The 20,619-nt window shown below is 34.3% G+C and overlaps 1 protein-coding gene across 10 annotated transcripts in view; it reads right to left on the bottom strand.

Moving 5' to 3' along the window:
- Window positions 1-20,619, bottom strand: part of LOC128218885 (dedicator of cytokinesis protein 9-like) — a 91,724-nt gene that overhangs the window by 11,682 nt on the left and 59,423 nt on the right. For 9 of the 10 annotated variants that reach the window (XM_052926646.1, XM_052926642.1, XM_052926638.1 and 6 more), the window contains 12 exons: window positions 19,969-20,082; window positions 15,532-15,567; window positions 13,888-14,103; window positions 13,234-13,291; window positions 12,807-12,821; window positions 10,152-10,261; window positions 9,203-9,325; window positions 8,560-8,673; window positions 7,295-7,441; window positions 5,551-5,761; window positions 4,082-4,272; window positions 3,317-3,417 (listed from right to left, as the gene is read on the bottom strand). In XM_052926646.1, coding sequence (XP_052782606.1) covers window positions 3,317-3,417; window positions 4,082-4,272; window positions 5,551-5,761; window positions 7,295-7,441; window positions 8,560-8,673; window positions 9,203-9,325; window positions 10,152-10,261; window positions 12,807-12,821; window positions 13,234-13,291; window positions 13,888-14,103; window positions 15,532-15,567; window positions 19,969-20,082 — 1,436 coding nt within the window. The remainder of the gene's footprint in view (window positions 1-3,316; window positions 3,418-4,081; window positions 4,273-5,550; window positions 5,762-7,294; window positions 7,442-8,559; window positions 8,674-9,202; window positions 9,326-10,151; window positions 10,262-12,806; window positions 12,822-13,233; window positions 13,292-13,887; window positions 14,104-15,531; window positions 15,568-19,968; window positions 20,083-20,619) is intronic. The other variant, XM_052926647.1, reaches the window with a different exon arrangement.

Below are 20,619 nucleotides of genomic sequence, written 5' to 3' on the forward strand. Positions count from 1 at the left end.
GGTCTAGGGAGTCATTGCATACTCACACAAAGTCCCTGGAATAAATGTACATTATATGAGTTAAGGTCTAGGGAGTCATTGCATACTCACACAAAGTCCCTGGAATAAATGTACATTGTATGAGTTAAGGTCTAGGGAGTCATTGCATACCCACACAAAGTCCCTGGAATAAATGTACATTGTATGAGTTATGATCTAGGGAGTCATTGCATACCCACACAAAGTCCCTGGATTAATGTACATTATATGAGTTATGATCTAGGGAGTCATTGCATACCCACACAAAGTCCCTGGATTAATGTACATTGTATGAGTTATGATCTAGGGAGTCATTGCATACCCACACAAAGTCCCTGGAATAAATGTACATTGTATGAGTTATGATCTAGGGAGTCATTGCATACTCACACAAAGTCCCTGGAATAAATGTACATTATATGAGTTAAGGTCTAGGGAATCGTTGTATAACCGCACAAAGTCCCTGGAATAAATGTACATTGTATGAGTTATGGTCTAGGGAGTCATTGCATACCCACACAAAGTCCCTGGATTAAATGTACATTGTATGAGTTATGGTCTAGGGAGTCATTGCATACCCACACAAAGTCCCTGGATTAAATGTACATTGTATGAGTTAAGGTCTATGGAATCGTTGTATAACCGCACAAAGTCCCTGGAATAAATGTACATTATATGAGTTAAGGTCTAGGGAGTCATTGCATACCCGCACAAAGTCCCTGGAATATTAATGTACATTATATGAGTTAGGGCCTATGGAATCGTTGTATAACCGCACAAAGTCCCTGAAATATATGTTCATTATATGAGTTAGGGCCTATGGAATCGTTGTATACCCTCACAAAGTCCCTGGAATAAATGTACATTATATGACTTAAGGTCTATGGAATCGTTGTATAACCGCACAAAGTCCCTGGAATATATGTACATTATATGAGTTAGGGCCTATGGAATCGTTGTATACCCTCACAAAGTCCCTGGAATATATGTACATTATATGAATTAAGGTCTATGGAATCGTTGTATAACCGCACAAAGTCCCTGGAATAAATGTACATTGTATGAGTTAAGGTCTAGGGAGTCATTGCATACCCGCACAAAGTCCCTGGAATATATATGTACATTATATGAGTTATGGTCAAGAGACATAGTAAACCATTAACGTTTTCCGGGGCCCTTCTATTAAAGGATTTAAGTGGTATGTCAACTAGAGGAACCCTGCCCGTGGACTGTCTGTTCAGTAGGGAAAACTAGTTGATGTTATCATTGTTAACAGTGCTCTAATCTAAACTACTTTTTGTTATTGTTTGCATGAATATATTTAGAATGTAATAAGAAATGGCCTATATAAATACTTTTGCAATATATGACCTTTTTAAAAATACAGGATTTTATTTCAAGGTCACCAGTTAATTGTTAATTTTTGTTGTTACGGATTTTGGCTTTTCATGTCGGAAAACAGCTCATCGAGCTAATGTTTCTTGTTATCATATAACCGACTTCAAATGAAGATCCCTTTTTCTTTCATGCTTTTTGATACAATATGGGTTCTTAACAGTGAAAAAACGAACAACAACAGTGAAAATATCGATTTGATATTTTCACTGCAAAATAAGGAGTGAAAATATCAACTTTCAGAACTACTTTTAACTTCCTTCGTAGTTACTTGCCTTGATCAAAACAGAACACTTCACTTTGAACCAGTAAATGTTGGCAAAAAAATTGTTTAAAAATTAAAGAAAATTTTATAAATTTAAATAAATATAATATTATATTTGGAAATTAACAACTTTATTACCGGTTATTCCGTTTTTCAAACATTTTCTTGATCTTGAAGCTGATGTTCGAACATTTGCTTTCATACCAAACAAATTACAGACGAAAACAACTGTTCGAACATAAATAGAATATTATATCATCGTTCAAATGTTTTTTGAACTTTTTGCCGTTGTAATGTGTATCATATCGATATATTCACTGCACAATAAGGAGTGAAAATATCAACTTTCAGAACTACTTTTAAATTCCTTCGTAGTTACTTGCCTTGATCAAAACAGAACACTTCACTTTGAACCAGTAAATGTTGGCAAAAAAAATGTTTAAAAATTAAAGAAAATTTTATAAATTTAAATAAATATATAATTGGAAATTAACAACTTTATTACCGGTTATTCCGTTTTTCAAACATTTTCTTGATCTTGAAGCTGATGTTCGAACATTTGCTTTCATACCAAACAATTTACAGACGAAAACAACTGTTCGAACATAAATAGAATATTATATCATCGTTCAAATGTATTTTGAACTTTTTGCCGTTGTAATACGTAAAATGAGCTTCCTGGAAAATTCACACAGCAATTTACAGATAATCCGATATTTTTTACACCACCCACGCCTCAAAATTTGTCAACAAACTAGCGTGGCATACACTCTTTACCTGGAAAACAAACCTGTTTTCAAAGAAAACAGACTGGTTCTGACAGTAAGATGACTGAATATTCATTTCACATGCAGTCTTAAACTAAGAAGAATGTTTAAAATCCAAAAAGTATCCGCATTTGTTTTGCTAAAACATTTGACCTTCCAAATTTTCATTCATTAAATAGCGGCGTAGTAATTTGGTTATGTATTCATGCCCCACTTAAAATAAAAGTGTTTTCTTTGTTTTTTGGAACATATGTGCACTTATGAAACTTCATTGATTACTGTTCATAAAAGCTTTGCACTAAAAAACGAACAAATAATAAACTATAAGAATGAATATCAGAGAACTATTTCTGAACAAACCGGAAATAGAAAAGTTGACAGCTATAATTTTGCGTGAGGGGCGCCTCACAGGTAGCGGCGTAAATAACACCCTTTTCAAAAAAGGGGGTAATTAAGAAATAAATTAAAAAACTAATAAAACTCCGAAAATAAGCATAAAAGAAATAGAAAATTTGTTTATATCAGTGTAAGATTGTATTTAATTTCCCTCATGATCATAGAAAACTACATAAAATACGATCTAACACTGAAATAAACAAATATCCTCTATATCTTGTAACTTCAATGATTTTTAATCTGTTCAAACGTCAAAAAAGTTTAATTTCTCATTTGATGTACATTTTTAATACTGGCTAATGTAGCAAAATAATAAAAAATATGACTCTTATTAATTAAGAACCAAAATCAAGATTTTGATTGAAATGGGCCCACATCAACAAAGCAATGAAAAGGATGAAACCAGAGTCACTCTGGAACAAAGTCAGACTCAGCCTTAAAAATAAATTTAACATCAGAATCCACATGTAGTCACCTGAAGATGTTTTTGAGAGCCTCAACTCTATCTGGTGGATAGCTGGCCACATGGTCCTCTGACAGGAATGCTTCAGCGTATGCCAGCGGGCCTGCATTCACCTGGGTGACAAAATAGGATTGCATTTGACAATTCTGTTCATTCATAAAATATCCGAGAAATATCAACAAGGTCATTTCCATGTAGACTCGGTGGAAATTTGCTGATATACCATGCCAGGCTTGGTCTCAAATGGAAACACTGATCAATCAACAAAGCACAATGCAACTGCCTGTACATGCATTGTCTGTTAACAGCCTTGCTCTCACCAGAGTGTCCTGGGTTCAATTCCCGGCCAGGGCGTACATCAGTTTTGCTGGTGGTAACCCCCACAGAATAAGACAACACACTCCCAAAACAAGTCAGCCTAGGGTGAAGCTCCTAGCTAAAGAGTTATGGAATTGTGTTGCACCCTGCCCCTTGTTAGGTAGTACACTAATGGAGACAGACATGGGGACCCCCATTCCTTGATAGAATGAAATGCTTAAGACTGTCAATCAATAAATTATAAATGCATACAACTTCACATATTAGGCATATGAAACCTATTATTACATCAATGAAACACAATTCCCAATATCAAGTTCTTCACAGCTAAATACAATGTGCGCTCTCCATTTTCTAAAGCCTGTCCTTTTCAAAACCTGGCTTAGACTCTAAAGCCATCGTAATAACTTGTTTAATAATTGATGTAAACTAAACAAGTTGATAATACGCTGATCCTACCTGAGCGCTAACGCTGCCCTGCAGTTTCAGCTGCAGTTTTTTCATGTCAGGAAGGGCAAGGTCAACAACCTCTCGGAGGTCGGCCACCTTCGCGTTCATTGCGTCGATTGCCACCTCGATTGGTGACAGGATGCATTCCTTCTTATCGACGACCTCAATACGCTTTTTAACGAATGGCAAGGAATGTGAAGCTGAAAAAGAATTAAGTGTACTTTTAACCAAACTGTATTTCAACATTATCATAAAAAACACAACAGCCATTTAATTAATTCATGTAAATAATTACCAGTGGTTGTCCATTTTTTTCTCTCAATTGACAAGTAAATATGTGTAACTCAAATGAACATTCAGCCAGAGTGACTAATACTGTGAAATCATTAATGTTCGTGGGCATGAAATTTCGTGGTTTGCCGAAAAAAAAAACAATTTCGTGGGTGCGAAGATGCGATCGTCCTAGATCGTCTGCATAATATCCACGTGCTGTCCCGTGATTTCCGTCTTCTACGTCACTCGGTTTATGACACTCGCTAATGTGGTACGACATGCCAATTAGTGCATATACCCATGTCACTTATCAATTTAATAGGGAATAAAGGTAATAAAAGAAGATGTACCCTGATCATAAATACAGATAGGGGAAGCCATTGAATGCCAATTAAGAATTTTGCAAACTGTGAAAACACCGAAAAGGTGCGTATATTGTCACGTTCGGTGCTTAGTAACCTTCAATATACTAGTAATCGATTAATTATTTTATTAAATAAAAAAATCGAGTATGGACACTCATCACGCAGATCTTGTAAACTTGGTGATTTTCATTAACAACACACGTTTAAACACGTGCTTATAACTGTCATTTGCTGCATAAACACATTTAATTGATTTGGTTCATTATTTGTCAAAGGCAGTTATAATATATTAACAGAATAATGATCGTAAGTTATACAATGAGACAGGTTTTAACACTGTATACTGCGACCTTTGTAAAGAATATACTAGAGTATGTACGTAACAAGGCAATTGAAAAAGTGAATAAATGGTTTATATTTCGTGGGATCTTGAATTCGTGGATCACCCAACCCACGAAAACCACGAACATTAATGCCCCACGAACATTAATGATTTCACAGTATCTTAAATCCTTGAATTAGTTTGATGGTTACAAATATTCAACTAAAGACCTTCTTGCATACACCCAATTTGTAGGTGTATAATAAGAGCACTGCGGAGCGAACACCAATGCTAATTTTCTTTTAAAACGTTATCACCCTTAGCTTTTAAAATACCCCATTTTTTTCTTCAAAAGCAGACAGGCTAAAATGTTTGATAGTTTATGAATTGTTTGCCAAATCCTACCTCCAACTCCAGATTTTCACCCCCCACTTGCCTTTTCCTCGATTTCACTCCCTATTTCATCCCACCCCCCTCCCCCCATAGCGAACTCTCACTGTGACCCCACCACAACTCACTGTGTAGCACTGTCCTTCTCTTATACTGGTCTTGAATGTCGCCGTGGGCCTTGCCAGACTTTGTGAAGGGAGTCTCAAACATGAACTGATTTATGTTGTTGTTTTTCTCGAAGTCCGTGAGACGACGTTGAAGCTCCTTCTCCTTAAAGAACGGTGTCACATGTGTCACCTGGATGTAGGCGTAACGGTTGTCAATATCGGCACTTGATACCTGAATAAAAAAACGGCCACATAGTTGTTACATAAGAAAGTAAATTAATTGCTAATTGTGAAATTTCATAGTTTCTTCCAAGGTAAACAATTAGAACGTTTTTGACTTTAATTAAGTCTACCTACTGTTTTTGAAATCATGAGGAGTAAAACAAAGTCTACCTACATTTTATGAGTACGTAAGAAGTTTAACAAAGTCTATATACGGTTTTTGAATCCAAAAGGAGTTTAACAAATTCTACCTACAGTAATGAAGTCCATTAGGAGTTTGACAAAGTCTACCTACTGTTTTTGAGTTTGTAAGCAGTTTAACAAAGTCTACCTTACTGTTTTTGAGTTTGTAAGCAGTTTAACAAAGTCTACCTTACTGTTTTTGAGTTTACTAGGAGTTTAACATAGTCTACCTACTGTTTTTGAGTTTGTAAGCAGTTTAACAAAGTCTACCTTACTGTTTTTGAGTTTGTAAGCAGTTTAACAAAGTCTACCTTACTGTTTTTGAGTTTACTAGGAGTTTAACATAGTCTACCTACTGTTTTTGAGTTTGTAAGCAGTTTAACAAAATCTACCTACTGTTTATAAGTTTGTAAGCAGTTTAACAAAGTCTACCTTACTGTTTTTGAGTTTGTAAGCAGTTTAACAAAGTCTACCTTACTGTTTTTGAGTTTGTAAGCAGTTTAACAAAGTCTACCTTACTGTTTTTGAGTTTGTTAGGAGTTTAACATAGTCTACCTACTGTTTTTGAGTTTGTAAGGTGTTTGTTTAACAAAGTCTCCCTACTGTTTTTGAGTTTGTTAGGAGTTTAACATAGTCTACCTACTGTTTTTGAGTTTGTAAGCAGTTTAACAAAGTCTACCTTACTGTTTTTGAGTTTGTTAGGAGTTTAACATAGTCTACCTACTGTTTTTGAGTTTGTTAGGTGTTTAACAAAGTCTCCCTACTGTTTTTGAGTTTGTAAGGAGTTTAACATAGTCTCCCTACTGTTTTTGAGTTTGTAAGTTTATGAGTCCGTAATGAATTTAACAAAGTCTACCTACTGTTTTTGAGTTTGTAAGGAGTTTGACAAAGTCTACCTACTGTTTTTGAGTTTGTAAGGAGTTTAGCAAAGTCTACCTACTGTTTTTTGAGTCTGTAAGGAGTTTGACAAAGTCTACCTACTATTTTTGAGTCCGTAAGGAGTTTGACAAAGTCTACCTACTGTTTTTGAGTTTGTAAGTTTATGAGTCCGTAATGAGTTTAACAAAGTCTACCAACTGTTTTTGAGTTTGTAAGGAGTTTGACAAAGTCTACCTACTGTTTTTGAGTCCGTAAGGAGTTTGACAAAGTCTACCTACTGTTTTTGAGTCCGTAATGAGTTTAGCAAAGTTTACCTACTGTTTTTGAGTTTGTAAGGAGTTTAGCAAAGCCTACTTACTGTTTTTGAGTCTGTAAGGAGTTTAACAAAGTCAACCTTCCTGTTTTTGAGTCTGTTAGGAGTTTAAGAAAGTCTACCTTACTGTAATGTGAGGAAGTAAGGAGTTTAACAAAGTCTACCTACCGTTTTTGAGTCCATGATGAGTCTAACATTATCACGTCCAAACTTTCCCTCGTACAGGGCCTTGAGTCGATCACACAGCTCAGCCAGACTCGTCACTTTCGGCTCTTTGTAGATGTACTGTTTACCATCTTCTTCATCAAAGTAGGACTGGAGATATTGACACATAATTATACAATGTAGATTAACCATTTAGTTACTGGAATACTTTTTTGTTATAGCATTGCAACACAGCAGATACCCACCCACTTACCCTTCACTCGCATTACAAAGGTCATAATACTTAACCTGTATTCAAGTCTTGAATTCAGACAGCTGTTGAGATAAAGGCAACATTCAAAACTAAGTTTATTTCAACTATAACAAATACAGAAAAGTCAATTGGGAAAAAGAAGTCTCATATTAATTATTTTGCAAATGAAAAGCAACACAATTTTGCAGTTCTGGAAAATGGTCATGGACAGAAATGTAGTGTACTGTTATACCAAGTTGCAACATTTATCAAGGAATGTACAGTGACAACCATATCCATTGCAAGTCGTCAAATCTACAATTATCAATTACAGTTATAAAAATATACCCGATCATTTTGACATGGTTAAACATGGAGGAGCAAGTCTTAAAATGTAACTGCAGAATTCACAAAAACAAAAAAAACCCAGTAAAATTGAAATTATGATATTCGTAATATATAATATTAACAGCAAACAAAAGAACTGACATGAACAGACCTACATGTAAGTACCTTATCAACAATATCTGTTACAGCATTAATGTCTTGTATCTAGAAATATATGTTGCATATAATCCATTACAGAGTCGAGGAAATGATTCAATTTAAATCATTTATAAAACCTTAACAATGCATGATCTTCTCTGAACATTTAACTGGTTATTGAATACAGCCAAATTCCAAGATCATTTATATCCAGGTCACCAGCTCTTTGTTGAGTTATGATATGTTATGTATGTTTGTTTGTTTTTTATGTCAGAAAATAGCTCATTGAGCTAATGTTTCTTGTTAGCATACACCTGACTTTAAATAAAGATTCTTGCATCTTGCATCTTGTATCATGGAATCCATTATCAGTTACCGCAGTTGTAAATGATTGACTTTAACCATATTTTGATCATCATTTTATCCCTAGGTTAGTAGTTTGTGCTTTAAGTAATTCTGTAATTAGATTCATAAGAAAAACATGTACACACAAAATAAATTAAAATAGCAGTCTTGGTTTGATTGAGACTGATAAAAAAAATGTAAATACCTGTCCGAAGAAAGCGACCCTGAAGTATTTGCCGAGTAATCGTTTCCCAGACTGCATCACTTCCACTACCTTGGTGTAGGAGTTGGCAAGGATCTGGTAACACTGCGCTAGTTTCTGAAACAACAAAACATAACACATGTTTCTTTTAAGGCAGTTGTTTATTGATTTGTTTCACTGATTACAAACTATTCCTTACTGTGCAAAACTAGAAGAAAAGTATTCTGAAAATCATCCCAAAAAATTTGTTCAAACCATTTTTCTAGCAACAATGCAAGTAAAATCATACTACATTTAGATTGTATTAGCTTGTTGTTCTGTTGGGGTACAAGTAAGTTTTGGGAACATTCTTTATTACTATCTACAATTCCGCAGACTTGCTGTGTCTGCAGTCATAAGCGCCCATAATTGTTCTAGTAACATTCACAATGACTTTGACCTATGTCCTATTATACCCGAAGTCAATAGAGGCCATCTAGGTACTGACCATGACAAAGGTACATACCAAGTTTGAACACTCTAAACAAAGTCCAAGGTTATTTGTTTTAGCACAACATCACAGTGAATGCCAATCACACCAAGACTAATAGTTTCTAAAAAAAATCTTTAAAAAACCCAGACAAGCTAGAGACTATATTTCCTCTACCTCGAACTCCCTGGCACGCTCGTACATGGGTATGATGAGTTTATACACTTCCCCTAGCACCTCAAATCTCTCTGCACTCTCTAAACAGGTGGCTGCTTCCTCCATAAATGTTACAAGCGTCTCCTGAAATATGTTGGAAAGAGCACAATACAACATGTCCCTCTGGGTTCAAACCTTTATGGAACAAAAACTTACCCCTACTCAGTTTTTTTCCTGACATTTATATAGCTTAGATCTGGCTATGTTCCTAATGCCAACAATTATGTTGTGTTTTTCATTCAATAAATGAAGTTCTGGTTAAAAAATCTGTAGTTTATTGTTATTTAAGTTATAAAAGCCCAAACATGAATGGTCAAAAAATATAATTTAAGGGTATTCAACTTGGATTTATAAAAAATCTAAATAATTTGAAAAACATCCAGAAAAATCCAATCCAATCTATGTCATTTCAACAAAATACTGGAAAACCCCCAGCCCCTAGTCCCTAGTGTTTATAATGTTACAATCAAATCTACAGAGATAAGTCCAGCAGCCAAAAAAAACACACAATGTTTTTTTACAATTTTTTTTCTTCAGGTTAATGTAGTGAAAAATCCAAGGCGAATCAAACTCAATGCCTGGTAAGCATCATTTAAATATGTAGATATTCAATTTTGCATTACAGAGCTTTCAATGCAACAAAAGCAACATATTTTACAACCCTTCAGTTCATGTTACACAATCCAAACACAGCAAATAGCATTGATGGCTCGAAGATTTAATGCTATAAGGTGCGCATTACTGTAACATTTGTTTTGCTTTTCATAAAAATAATGGGTTAAAAATTAGATGACTTTTCTAGAACTTTGAATGCCCTTATATTCTAATATAGTTTAGAGTTGAAACTGTCAAAGGGTTCTTGTGGCAGATGTTTCCCCTTCTGAATCTGCTTGTGTTCATTCTCCCTTACCTCTGTATATTGCACATCCTGCATTCCGGAGTCATCCTTGATCCCGGACTCTTCCTTCTCAACGTTCGGAGAGATTGGCTTAAAGGCTGCACAGCCCTGGGGGAATGAACCTGTTATGAAATGGACAAGAATAATGCACTAAATATACAGAGAAAACTGCCGCGAAACAAACACAGCGATCGTCTGTTGTTTTGCTTTTAGTAAAAATGGGGCATACCCAACAATTATTGAAGCCATAGTTATTGGCCTTGATGCATGTATTGTCTCTTAAAAAATGTCAATTAAGTTCCATTTGAATATATGGAATGGTTCTTGGGTTATGGCCAAGGTTAAAATTGTGTACGAAGACATTGAAGTTGACAACTTCATCATTTATCAGCTAATTATTTATGTTGTATTTAAAAATCAAGAATTACAATGAACGTGATTGGTTAAGTTAGTTCTTTGGCAGTTTAAGCAGCCAGCTGTAAATCATCAGTAACTGTACCATCATACTTATAATCAGGACAAAAACTGACAATTTGCCAGTCTGGACCAATTTTGACTTTGTCAGTCCGATTTCAGTTACAGAAAATATAAAAAAAATGGTCCTAAAATTGTTCTTTTTTTTTCAATTTCGGTCAAAAATGGCTCAGTCAGTCAAAAAAAAGAAATTGTAAAACACAGACATTGTTTGTCATAAGACATCCACAAATACCTCGGACATTCCTTGAGGGCGATAACATCAGAGTTAATTCACTGTTTTTATTACATCAAAGAGATGTCAGATTCACCGTCTTTTTATCATGTAAACAATTATAACACTTTTGCTATGATGACCTATTACCATTATATCATAAATCCAATTGCCATTTGCTATTAATCTGCAAAAGCAATAAAATTCTGCATTAACTAACCTACTTGTGCCCTAATTATAAGTGACATGCTTGATTAACTGCAGAGTCTGACCACAGAGTGTGCCACTTACATCATTTTAAGAAAATATAATGAAAAATTGTTTTCAAAATTGATTTTAAACTTTTATAAGCCCAAATCATGAATATAGATATATCTGTTTATTAAAGATTATCAGTTGAATGTTGTTCCACTGTGAAAGCATTAAGCAAATAAAGCATGCTACTGTGACACTCTTTGTTGTTAGACCGCTTTCCGCTGACCGCAATTAATTACAATCGCAGTGTTCCTTATAAGAAACACTGTAGAATTTGATGACAATCTCATTTAAAATTATGCTCTAAAGCACCGCTTACAAATTGCCAGATTGCAAAATATTATTGACAGAATACACATCGCGAAAATGTGTGACATTTCTATAATCTGACTTTGGAACCTGAGTCTGTGCCGGGTCCGGACCGATTGAGATTCCAAACTTTTACAAGCCCTGCTTAACAGATCTTTCAATCATAACGTAATGATGATTGAATTAAGTAACAAAATAACTTTAGGATAACATCAACTGTCACTCACATAATTCTAAATCAAATTATGACTGCCCTTGATATTAAAATACTTTTTTAAAAGAAGAGTACCGTGAATGACTGGTTATAAGACACACTTTTTTCCCTCAGATTTCGTTGTAAAAAAACAGTAACAAGCTTTTGACATTTTTTGATTTCAGGCCGAAATTGGCTCACTAGAGAAATTAGCTAAAGAACTTCAGCGAACACGTTATAAATTATCTTTTGGGACGTGTAAATGTGTACTAAATATCAACAAAAATATATACATTTAAGTTATAAAAGCCAGAACTACAGAGAAATAAATGGTGAAAGAACTAGTTTGTTTAGATTTATGTAGAAAGGGATATTACTCGCGTCATCTCGATGAAGTTTATACGGGTTAAAACGGCAGTTGAAGATCGGGATACGGTGTATCATAAAAAGTTTATTTTTAATTTTCATTATTGTACAATTAAAATTATTCGATATTTTTGTATAAAACAATAATTAAACATGCATATAAAGAAGCATAGCTGTGCACTGTCAAAATGTTTTTTGTCAGTGTAATGATAAGGTGCCAAAAACTCGCACTGCATTTAAGCAGTTTAACATACCAATAGTAAAAACTGTTGCGATAAAAGTCTTGTTTTTTTACACTTTGCCACGTTCTTTATACTTTCCTGCAGGTGTTGACATTTTTAGAACAAACATGTACAATATAAGGTTTTTGCTTTACAAAACTTTTCATTCTCAACAGGTCTTATAACCAGTCATTTACGGTATATTGAATCCAAGTCCATTTCAGTTTGTTTGTCCTGGGTTATCATGTCTCTCCATCATTGAACAGTTATAACTATTTATATATGGGAGGTTCATGACAATGCAAAGTACTATAATTCAAAGTATTGTTTCTCAATCATATTTCCAACGATATTTTACAATACAGACATACAAACAACACCGAGTGAATTATAAACAAACAAAAAAGAATCTTAAAATGGGATAGCAAATCCCTGGAAAGTTTCCAAAATTTCAGTCAGATTTTGACTGTTATCAACAGTCAACACTAAACATGCTTTAAAGGTGGAAACTTGAACACGCACATAATCAAACAACTGATGACACAAACATATTAAGGACACTTAAAAAACACCATTAATTGAAAATGAAAAATACCGCTAAAAAGCAAATAGCTGTACAACAGTGCAGGACTTACTTGATTTTATTTTTCCTGTTGACGTAGTATGAGAGAATATATAAAAAATGTTTAATCACCTTTGCTATAAGAATTTCTTTCATTACTTCAAAAAACATGGCTTGGCAATTTCAGCAAAAATAAAACATCACTAGATAAAAGTAAACCTTGTATCATTCAAAAGGGATTCTTTTTGATTCTTTACTCTTGCAAAATGAGTTTTAGTTTGTGAGTTAAATGATTAATTCAAAAACACTCTATTTCCCCAATTTTTCTTCCTATAGAGTTTTAATTTCTGCAAAAGATTAATTTTCCCTTTTGAATTTGCTATACAAGGTTAATTTTCCAATCAGATTTGAATTCATATGTAATTATGTAATTTTGTATGTAAATTTTCTCATTTGAATAACAAATGACCAAGGAAATGCTACAATAACTGAATTCTGACCTCGTTTCTTGAGGTATTCTGCCACAAGTGCTGCCATATGAATGTAACAATGCGCTGCCTGAAACATAAAATTGTCAATTTAAGTGCAAAAGTAGTCACATTTGATTTTTAATTCTTTGTACAAATCTTATAAATCAGCAAAATACTCTCTATGAAAATAAATGTTTATATCAAGCCTCCAACATTAATGACGCAACGCTATTGGTCCAGGACAGGTGACGGATGACCACATATTATTCCATATTGGGTCACCGTATTTATATCATACTGAAATGGCGTCTATTTTCCGATTCCGATGAATATTTCGTTAAATAAATGAAGCATTTAAACATGTAAACAGGTTTTCAATGTGATATATATATGTTATGGGGTTAGTAGGTGATATGGGATATACGGGCACAGGTAAAAATATTGGGTTGAGAGCGATATGGTTTCCTTTGCCCCATATTGGGTCACCTACTTATCTCGTAACTTATAATATCTGCTCTACAAGATAAATGGCTGCAGTAAATAGGGTAAATCCTTGAATGTCATTGGTCCACAAATATGTGTGAACACCAAATAATGTGTAATGATTTGAATGGTTCCAATTTTGTTTGCAATCAATGTGAGTCATTTAATATTTACAGTCTACTTGCCAGCTCTACAATGTACCTCAGAATGGTTGCCCTGTTTGCTATGTATGCGGGCCATGGACTCTAGCCAGGTTTTCCTCAGTTCCGGCGTACTAGCGTATGAGATTGCAAGACTGTACTGAAGGTCAATCAACATTTCAGGGTCATTCTGGTGTTCTTTCATCTGTGCAGTAGCCATTAGCACAGTCTTGATCCGCTTCGTGAGATCCTTCACTTCTGAGGAGAACCTTGTTTTCTGTTAAAGAAATCATATATTCTGGATCAATTTTTAGAAGATTTCATGCTTGCTTTGAAATTTTTACTGTCCTATGCAAATTAAGATGTTTGTTGTATAATAGTTAGAACAAATATGTACAATGTTATATCTTTAATGGTTAAGGCAGAGCAAGTGCACCTTAGAAAATACCATATTTTTGCCAAACAATTTTTTCATGTATGTTAAAGCACTCTTACAGATTGAACGTTTTGGCTTCTTTGTTTATTTTTTGTCTTGGAACAAGCCGATGTTTCGGAAAATGCATGGAAACCAGTTATATAAGACTAATGACAAAAAATGATATTGCAGAATTTTAGTTAGTAACGGTTTAAGCCATAAAACATTAATTTACAAACGGAACTATGAAAATCTGTGATCTGATCTTTTGTCAGCAGTCTTTATTCACTGGTTAGCAGATATTTACGCTAAATTTTGCTCTTTCCAAGACAGAAAATATGAAAGTTGTAAAAACAGTATATCTGTGAGAAGCAGCTTTAAGCTGTTAAACTGTAACACTTTATTTTTTATGCTGGAAATTTAGATTATTCTAAGGATTTTTAGAATCAGTATTTTCGCTTACTAACACATAAAGAAATAATATTCTTTTAGATATTTTTTCTGAATTATATGTAATGAAATTCATGCTTTTTTAATCAGGTTTTTGCCTTCTTATTTAAAAAAAGTTATAAAAAATTGATCAAACTTATCCTGACTTCTGAATCCAAATAAGGGTCAGGGGAGACTATGGATACTCTGTCTAATATGGTGTACATCAATGATAACGTTAAATACAATATATAATGTTTTTTCTAAGACTAAAGATGGATGATTAAAGCAAATTCATATTTCAAATTGGTGATTTGTCTTTGACATTTATCAATATTGTAGGCTCCACTAAATTGTTCAAAATACCAAGATCAAGGACACATAAGTTTTTAGACTAAACAATAACTTTACTATTTATCAAGAATTACAACAATATTCATTAGAACAGCAAAACATATAGATCCATAACCCATCATGACAAATTGTTCAGTTCCATTACATGATGAAGGCCTAGAAAATACAAAAATAGCATCAGCAAATATGGAGGTAAGAGACATGCATGAAACATATTCATGAAGCAACATGGCCTGTAGTGTATGCCACATGTACGCCCTTTAGAGTTATGATTGAAGCTGCTATAACTGGAAACTCAGAACTTGAGGAGATATATTTTCTTGAAACATAAAAGGCTTGCAATTTCTTCAGATGTTACATTCACATGCTAGAATTGTTACACATTAAACTGAACAGCATACAATAGCGCTGTTTTCTGCTCTATTATAGAGACTGAAACTGGTAAATCCCAAAAGTATGGCAAATTTTGCAATTTGCCAAGAAGATGGTTACTATGGAAACCATTACCTGTCCCCCATCAATAAAGGCCCAGACACTGGACACCTGTGAGTCAGTACAGCCATGAAGTTATAAACAGTTTCCAAACAATAACATTTCACTGTACTTGTTGCCTACAACATTAAGTACCCCAACAACATAATGGAGTCCCATCCCAGATGTGAGTTTACCAAACACTTAAATAAGTCTGTAATATCCTTGAAGCATTATTATTATGACTTGTGTACTTTTCCGATAGTATCACTATGCAACATTTCTTATGTTATATCAAACACACTGTGCCTCTTAGTCCATGTTTCTGCAAGTTTACATGATAATAATAATTATATTCAATGGTCAATCCAAACAACAAACAATATTCCCATGATATCCAACAAAGCTTCCATGATATCAACAATCCAACCATTGTATTTTACAATTCTTTCATAATATTTCATAATACTTAGTACAATGATATCCCAAATCCTCTCATTATATCAACAATCTACTTTATATATGACACATAACAATCCTCGCATCCTCAACAGTCTTCTCTTTATATCCCACAAACCTCACATGATATCCCACAGTCTTCCCTTTATAGCCCACAATCTACACATGATATCCCAGTATTCCCTTTATATCCCACATATCCTCACATGATATCCCACAGTCTTCCCTTTATAGCTCACAATCTACACATGGTATCCCAGTATTCCCTTTATAGCCCACAATCCCTACATGATATCCCAGAGCCTTCCCTTCATATCCCTATATCCTCACATGATAACCCACAGTCTTCCCTTTAAAGCCCACAATCCTCACATGATATCCCACAGTCTTCCCTTTATATCCCACAATCCTCACATGATATCCCACAGTCTTCCCTTTATAGCCCACAATCCTCACATGATATCCCACAGTCTTCCCTTTATAGCCCACAATATTCACATGATATCCCACAGTCCACCCTTTATAGCCCACAATCTTCACATGATATCCCACAGTCCACCCTTTATAGCCCTATATCCTCACATGATATCCCACAGTCTTCCCTAAATAGCCCACAATCCTCACATGATATCCCACAGTTTTCCCTTTATATCCCACAATCCTCACATGATATCCCACAGTCTTCCCTTTATAGCCCACAATCCTCACATGATATCCCACAGTCTTCCCTTTATAGCTTCCCTTTATAGCCCACAATCCTCACATGATATCCCACAGTCTTCCCTTTATATCCCACAATCCTCACATGATATCCCACAGTCTTCCCTAAATAGCCCACAATCCTCACATGATATCCCACAGTCTTCCCTAAATAGCCCACAATCCTCACATGATATCCCACAGTCTTCCCTTTATAGCCCACAATCCTCACATGATATCCCACAGTCTTCCCTTTATATACCACAATCCTCACATGATAACCCACAGTCTTCCCTAAATAGCCCACAATCCTCACATGATATCCCACAGTCTTCCCTTTATATCCCACAATCCTCACATGATATCCCACAGTTTTCTCTTTATATCATACAATCCTCACATGATATCACACAGTCTTCCCTTTAAATCCCACAATCCTCACATGATATCCCACAGTTTTCCATTTATATCCCACAATCTTCACATGATATCCCAGTCTTCCCTTTATATCCCACAATCCTCACATGATATCCCACAGTTTTCCCTTTATATCCCACAATCCTCACATGATATCCCACAGTTTTCCCTTTATATCCCACAATCCTCACATGATATCCCAGTCTTCCCTTTTTTATCCCACAATCCTCACATGATATCCCACAGTTTTCCGTTTATAGCCCACAATCTTCACGTGATATCCCACAGTCTTCCCTTTAAATCCCACAATCTTGCATGAAATTAGTGTTGGGAATCAGACCGAAAAAATACTATTGATAATTGGTTTATGAAACCAATCAATGATCGATTATTAATCGCTTTAATCATCATTTAATTATCTTTAGTCTTCATATTAAGGCATACATGTACATATATATACATGCACACGTTTTAAGCATCAATGTTCTCTTACAATATTGTTTGTACATTTCTGACTTTGTATAAATTACATAATTTATTCAGAACATGACTATCTTTTAGTTTTTACAAGATACTATTACAGAAAATGTGACCACAGGCTCTATTTTTTGTCTTACGTTTAGTATTGTATACATGTGTAAAATACACACAAAGAAAGATATCAATTTCTTTTTAATAATCAGTCAGTTACAAGTACAACAAGCAGTTGAATACAAGTTTTACAAGAATATTTTCTCTTAGAAAACTGAGAAAACTAAATTCTTACATGGTAAGAAGAAACATGTTTTAAAAATCACTTTTAAACCGCAATCATGAGAAGTTGAGAACCAATCCTTTAGCAGTTAAATTACAAAAAAATGTAATAAGGTACTGTAACAACTCACTGACTTGATAAGAATTTGACTAAATAACTTAACATAGTAACACCTTAACATTAACTAGCATTAACCTGAAAATGAAAATTAGTCGAAAGCGGTTATGTCCCTTGTTTCTATAATCGATTGTTCAAATTTCACTATCGATTGTCGCCGACGGAGGCCTTTCCGATCAATTGTCGATTATAATCGATCATCGGCACAACACTACATGAAATCCCAAAGTTTTCCATTTATAGCCCACAATCTTCACATGATATCCCACAGTCCACCCTTTATAGCCCACAATCTTCACATGATATCCCACAGTCCACCCTTTATAGCCCACAATATTCACATGATATCCCACAGTCCACACTTTATAGCCCACAATATTCACATGATATCCCACAGTCCACACTTTATAGCCCACAATATTCACATGATATCCCACAGTCCACCCTTTATAGCCCACAATCTTCACATGATACCCCACAGTCCACACTTTATAGCCCACAATATTCACATGATATCCCACAGTCCACCCTTTATAGCCCACAATCCTCACATGATATCCCATGGCTGTCCACTTGTATCCCACAATCCTCACATGATATCCAACAAAAATTATTCTTAACATGTCAACACCTTCAGATAATATTACACATAAGAAGAAACAATCTCTTTTTTCCAATTATTTCTCTGAAGAGGCAAATTCTGCCTGAAGTTAGTTGAATTTTTTTTTGTTAGAATCCTAATACTTTAGGAAAGACGCAGTCTTTTTATGGGAATTCTAAGGGGAAAAGTGCATCCTATACACAGTGATTTACAGTCTGATTCTCTGCTTAATCATTTTACAACTAAAAAAATGCTTATACAACTACACCTACAACCTATTCTCACGAATGTCAAATGCATCTGCCTATTGTTAGTTTAACTAAAATACAGCATCAAATGGCTACTGTTATAATGTCATTAATTTGGTATGAATGAGAATCGATTAACTGTTTCTAATCAGATACAAGTCCAAAGCTGACAGCCAAAAGCCGTGTAAGCATAAGTGCCGGGTACAAAAAATAATTTTATGAAGATTCCATTGCAGTTTGTTATCTTATGAGTGCTGTATCTAAACCTTGAACTCAATTTTTATAAGTGAAATAACAATTGAAATCTAAAAGGTTAAATTTGTTCAAGTTTTTCTTATATGAATGTTTTCTTGCATTTCAAACCAACATTAGAAATTTAAATGTTTGTACCATATTGTGTGTGTTAGATTTAGGAGAAAACTCGGAATAGACAAGACCTGAATGAAACATATTGTGCAGCTATATTTATTTGTTCCAAACGTTTTTGTGCTGTTGGACATGTCCCAGAAAGGATGTCTTTTTTTTACCTTTTTTTCTTTACGAGACTGAAATATATTAAATATTCAAAACATGACCTTTAAAACACTGTACATGGATATTGTTAGCATTTTGAATGGTCATTTATTCAGGTTGTGCACTTTGGGGCCAGCTTATTAATGCATGTATTCAATTGTAAGATTGATCTTTCAATCCTAAGTTTTTGGTTGTAATGCCATGTGTCGAAATGAGTATTTAGACTGGAAACTTAAGACAAGTACTTTTTAACGTACTACCTACTTGATAATTTAAATTTTCATTCAATTTCAGACACTCACTTAGTATTCAACTGAATTTTCTGGGCCCCTAGTGACTAACATCTTGAGTCTGAGATTGAAATTAAAATATTTTAAACAAAAGATGTTTAAATAATTGTAAAACAATTGAAACAATTACCATTACTGCTCTCCTAATAGTCAATTTTACAATCAAATTCCAATTTTTGAGTCTTAAGTCTCGAACTCAGACTTGAGGCTGTAAGTGTTATTCAGTCAGAGCTATTACAATATGTAAATGTACACTCCTGCTAATATGGACCCTTTGTTCTTTTTTAGGGAGCACTTTCAATTGGCGATCACGGTATTTATAGTTTCAAGTACATGTACAAATAAAAATCTGAGCACGATAAAAAGCAAACTAACGTTCATGGTCTTGTCCGAGTGTGCGTAGCTGTTGATAAGGGCAAGAGATTCCTGAAATCGATTGTTCGACAATGTGACCACATTCCCGATCAGCTGGGCCACAGAAATTATAACCTGCAACGGAAAATTTACATTATTATACATCGACTTACAGGATATGTTTTATCAACAATCTTCTGGCCCCAGTTTCTCAAAAAAAGTCCCTAATAATGGGATTAAGCTAATCTCAATATTTTTCTTTGTCTTTAATTCACGTAATATTAACTTCATTTAGAGTTATAAGGCTTTAAATAGGAATTACTTTCATGGTTATCACAATTAACCATATCTTATTTACCCAAATTTAGGCGTTCAATGTTATTTCTTTGATGTTGCTTTTTAAGGGGTTATATTTTCTTACACAATAACACATCACATTATAATTTGAAAAACAATTAATTAACTGATTTTCCATATAAACTTTATTTCAACTCACAAAATATACTATCATCATTGAATATTATCCAGATGGTTTAACTATGATTGTTAAGACGCTAACTTACTGCCACTGAAAAAATCTCTGTTTTGGAATTATGACCCAACTATTCTTTTCTCCAATTTTACAGAGTTTTCTTTTTTTCTTCCCTCTTAAATAATATTGTTTTTTAAAAA

The sequence above is a fragment of the Mya arenaria genome, chromosome 15, assembly GCF_026914265.1.
Source record: "Mya arenaria isolate MELC-2E11 chromosome 15, ASM2691426v1".
NCBI lineage: Eukaryota > Metazoa > Mollusca > Bivalvia > Myida > Myidae > Mya > Mya arenaria.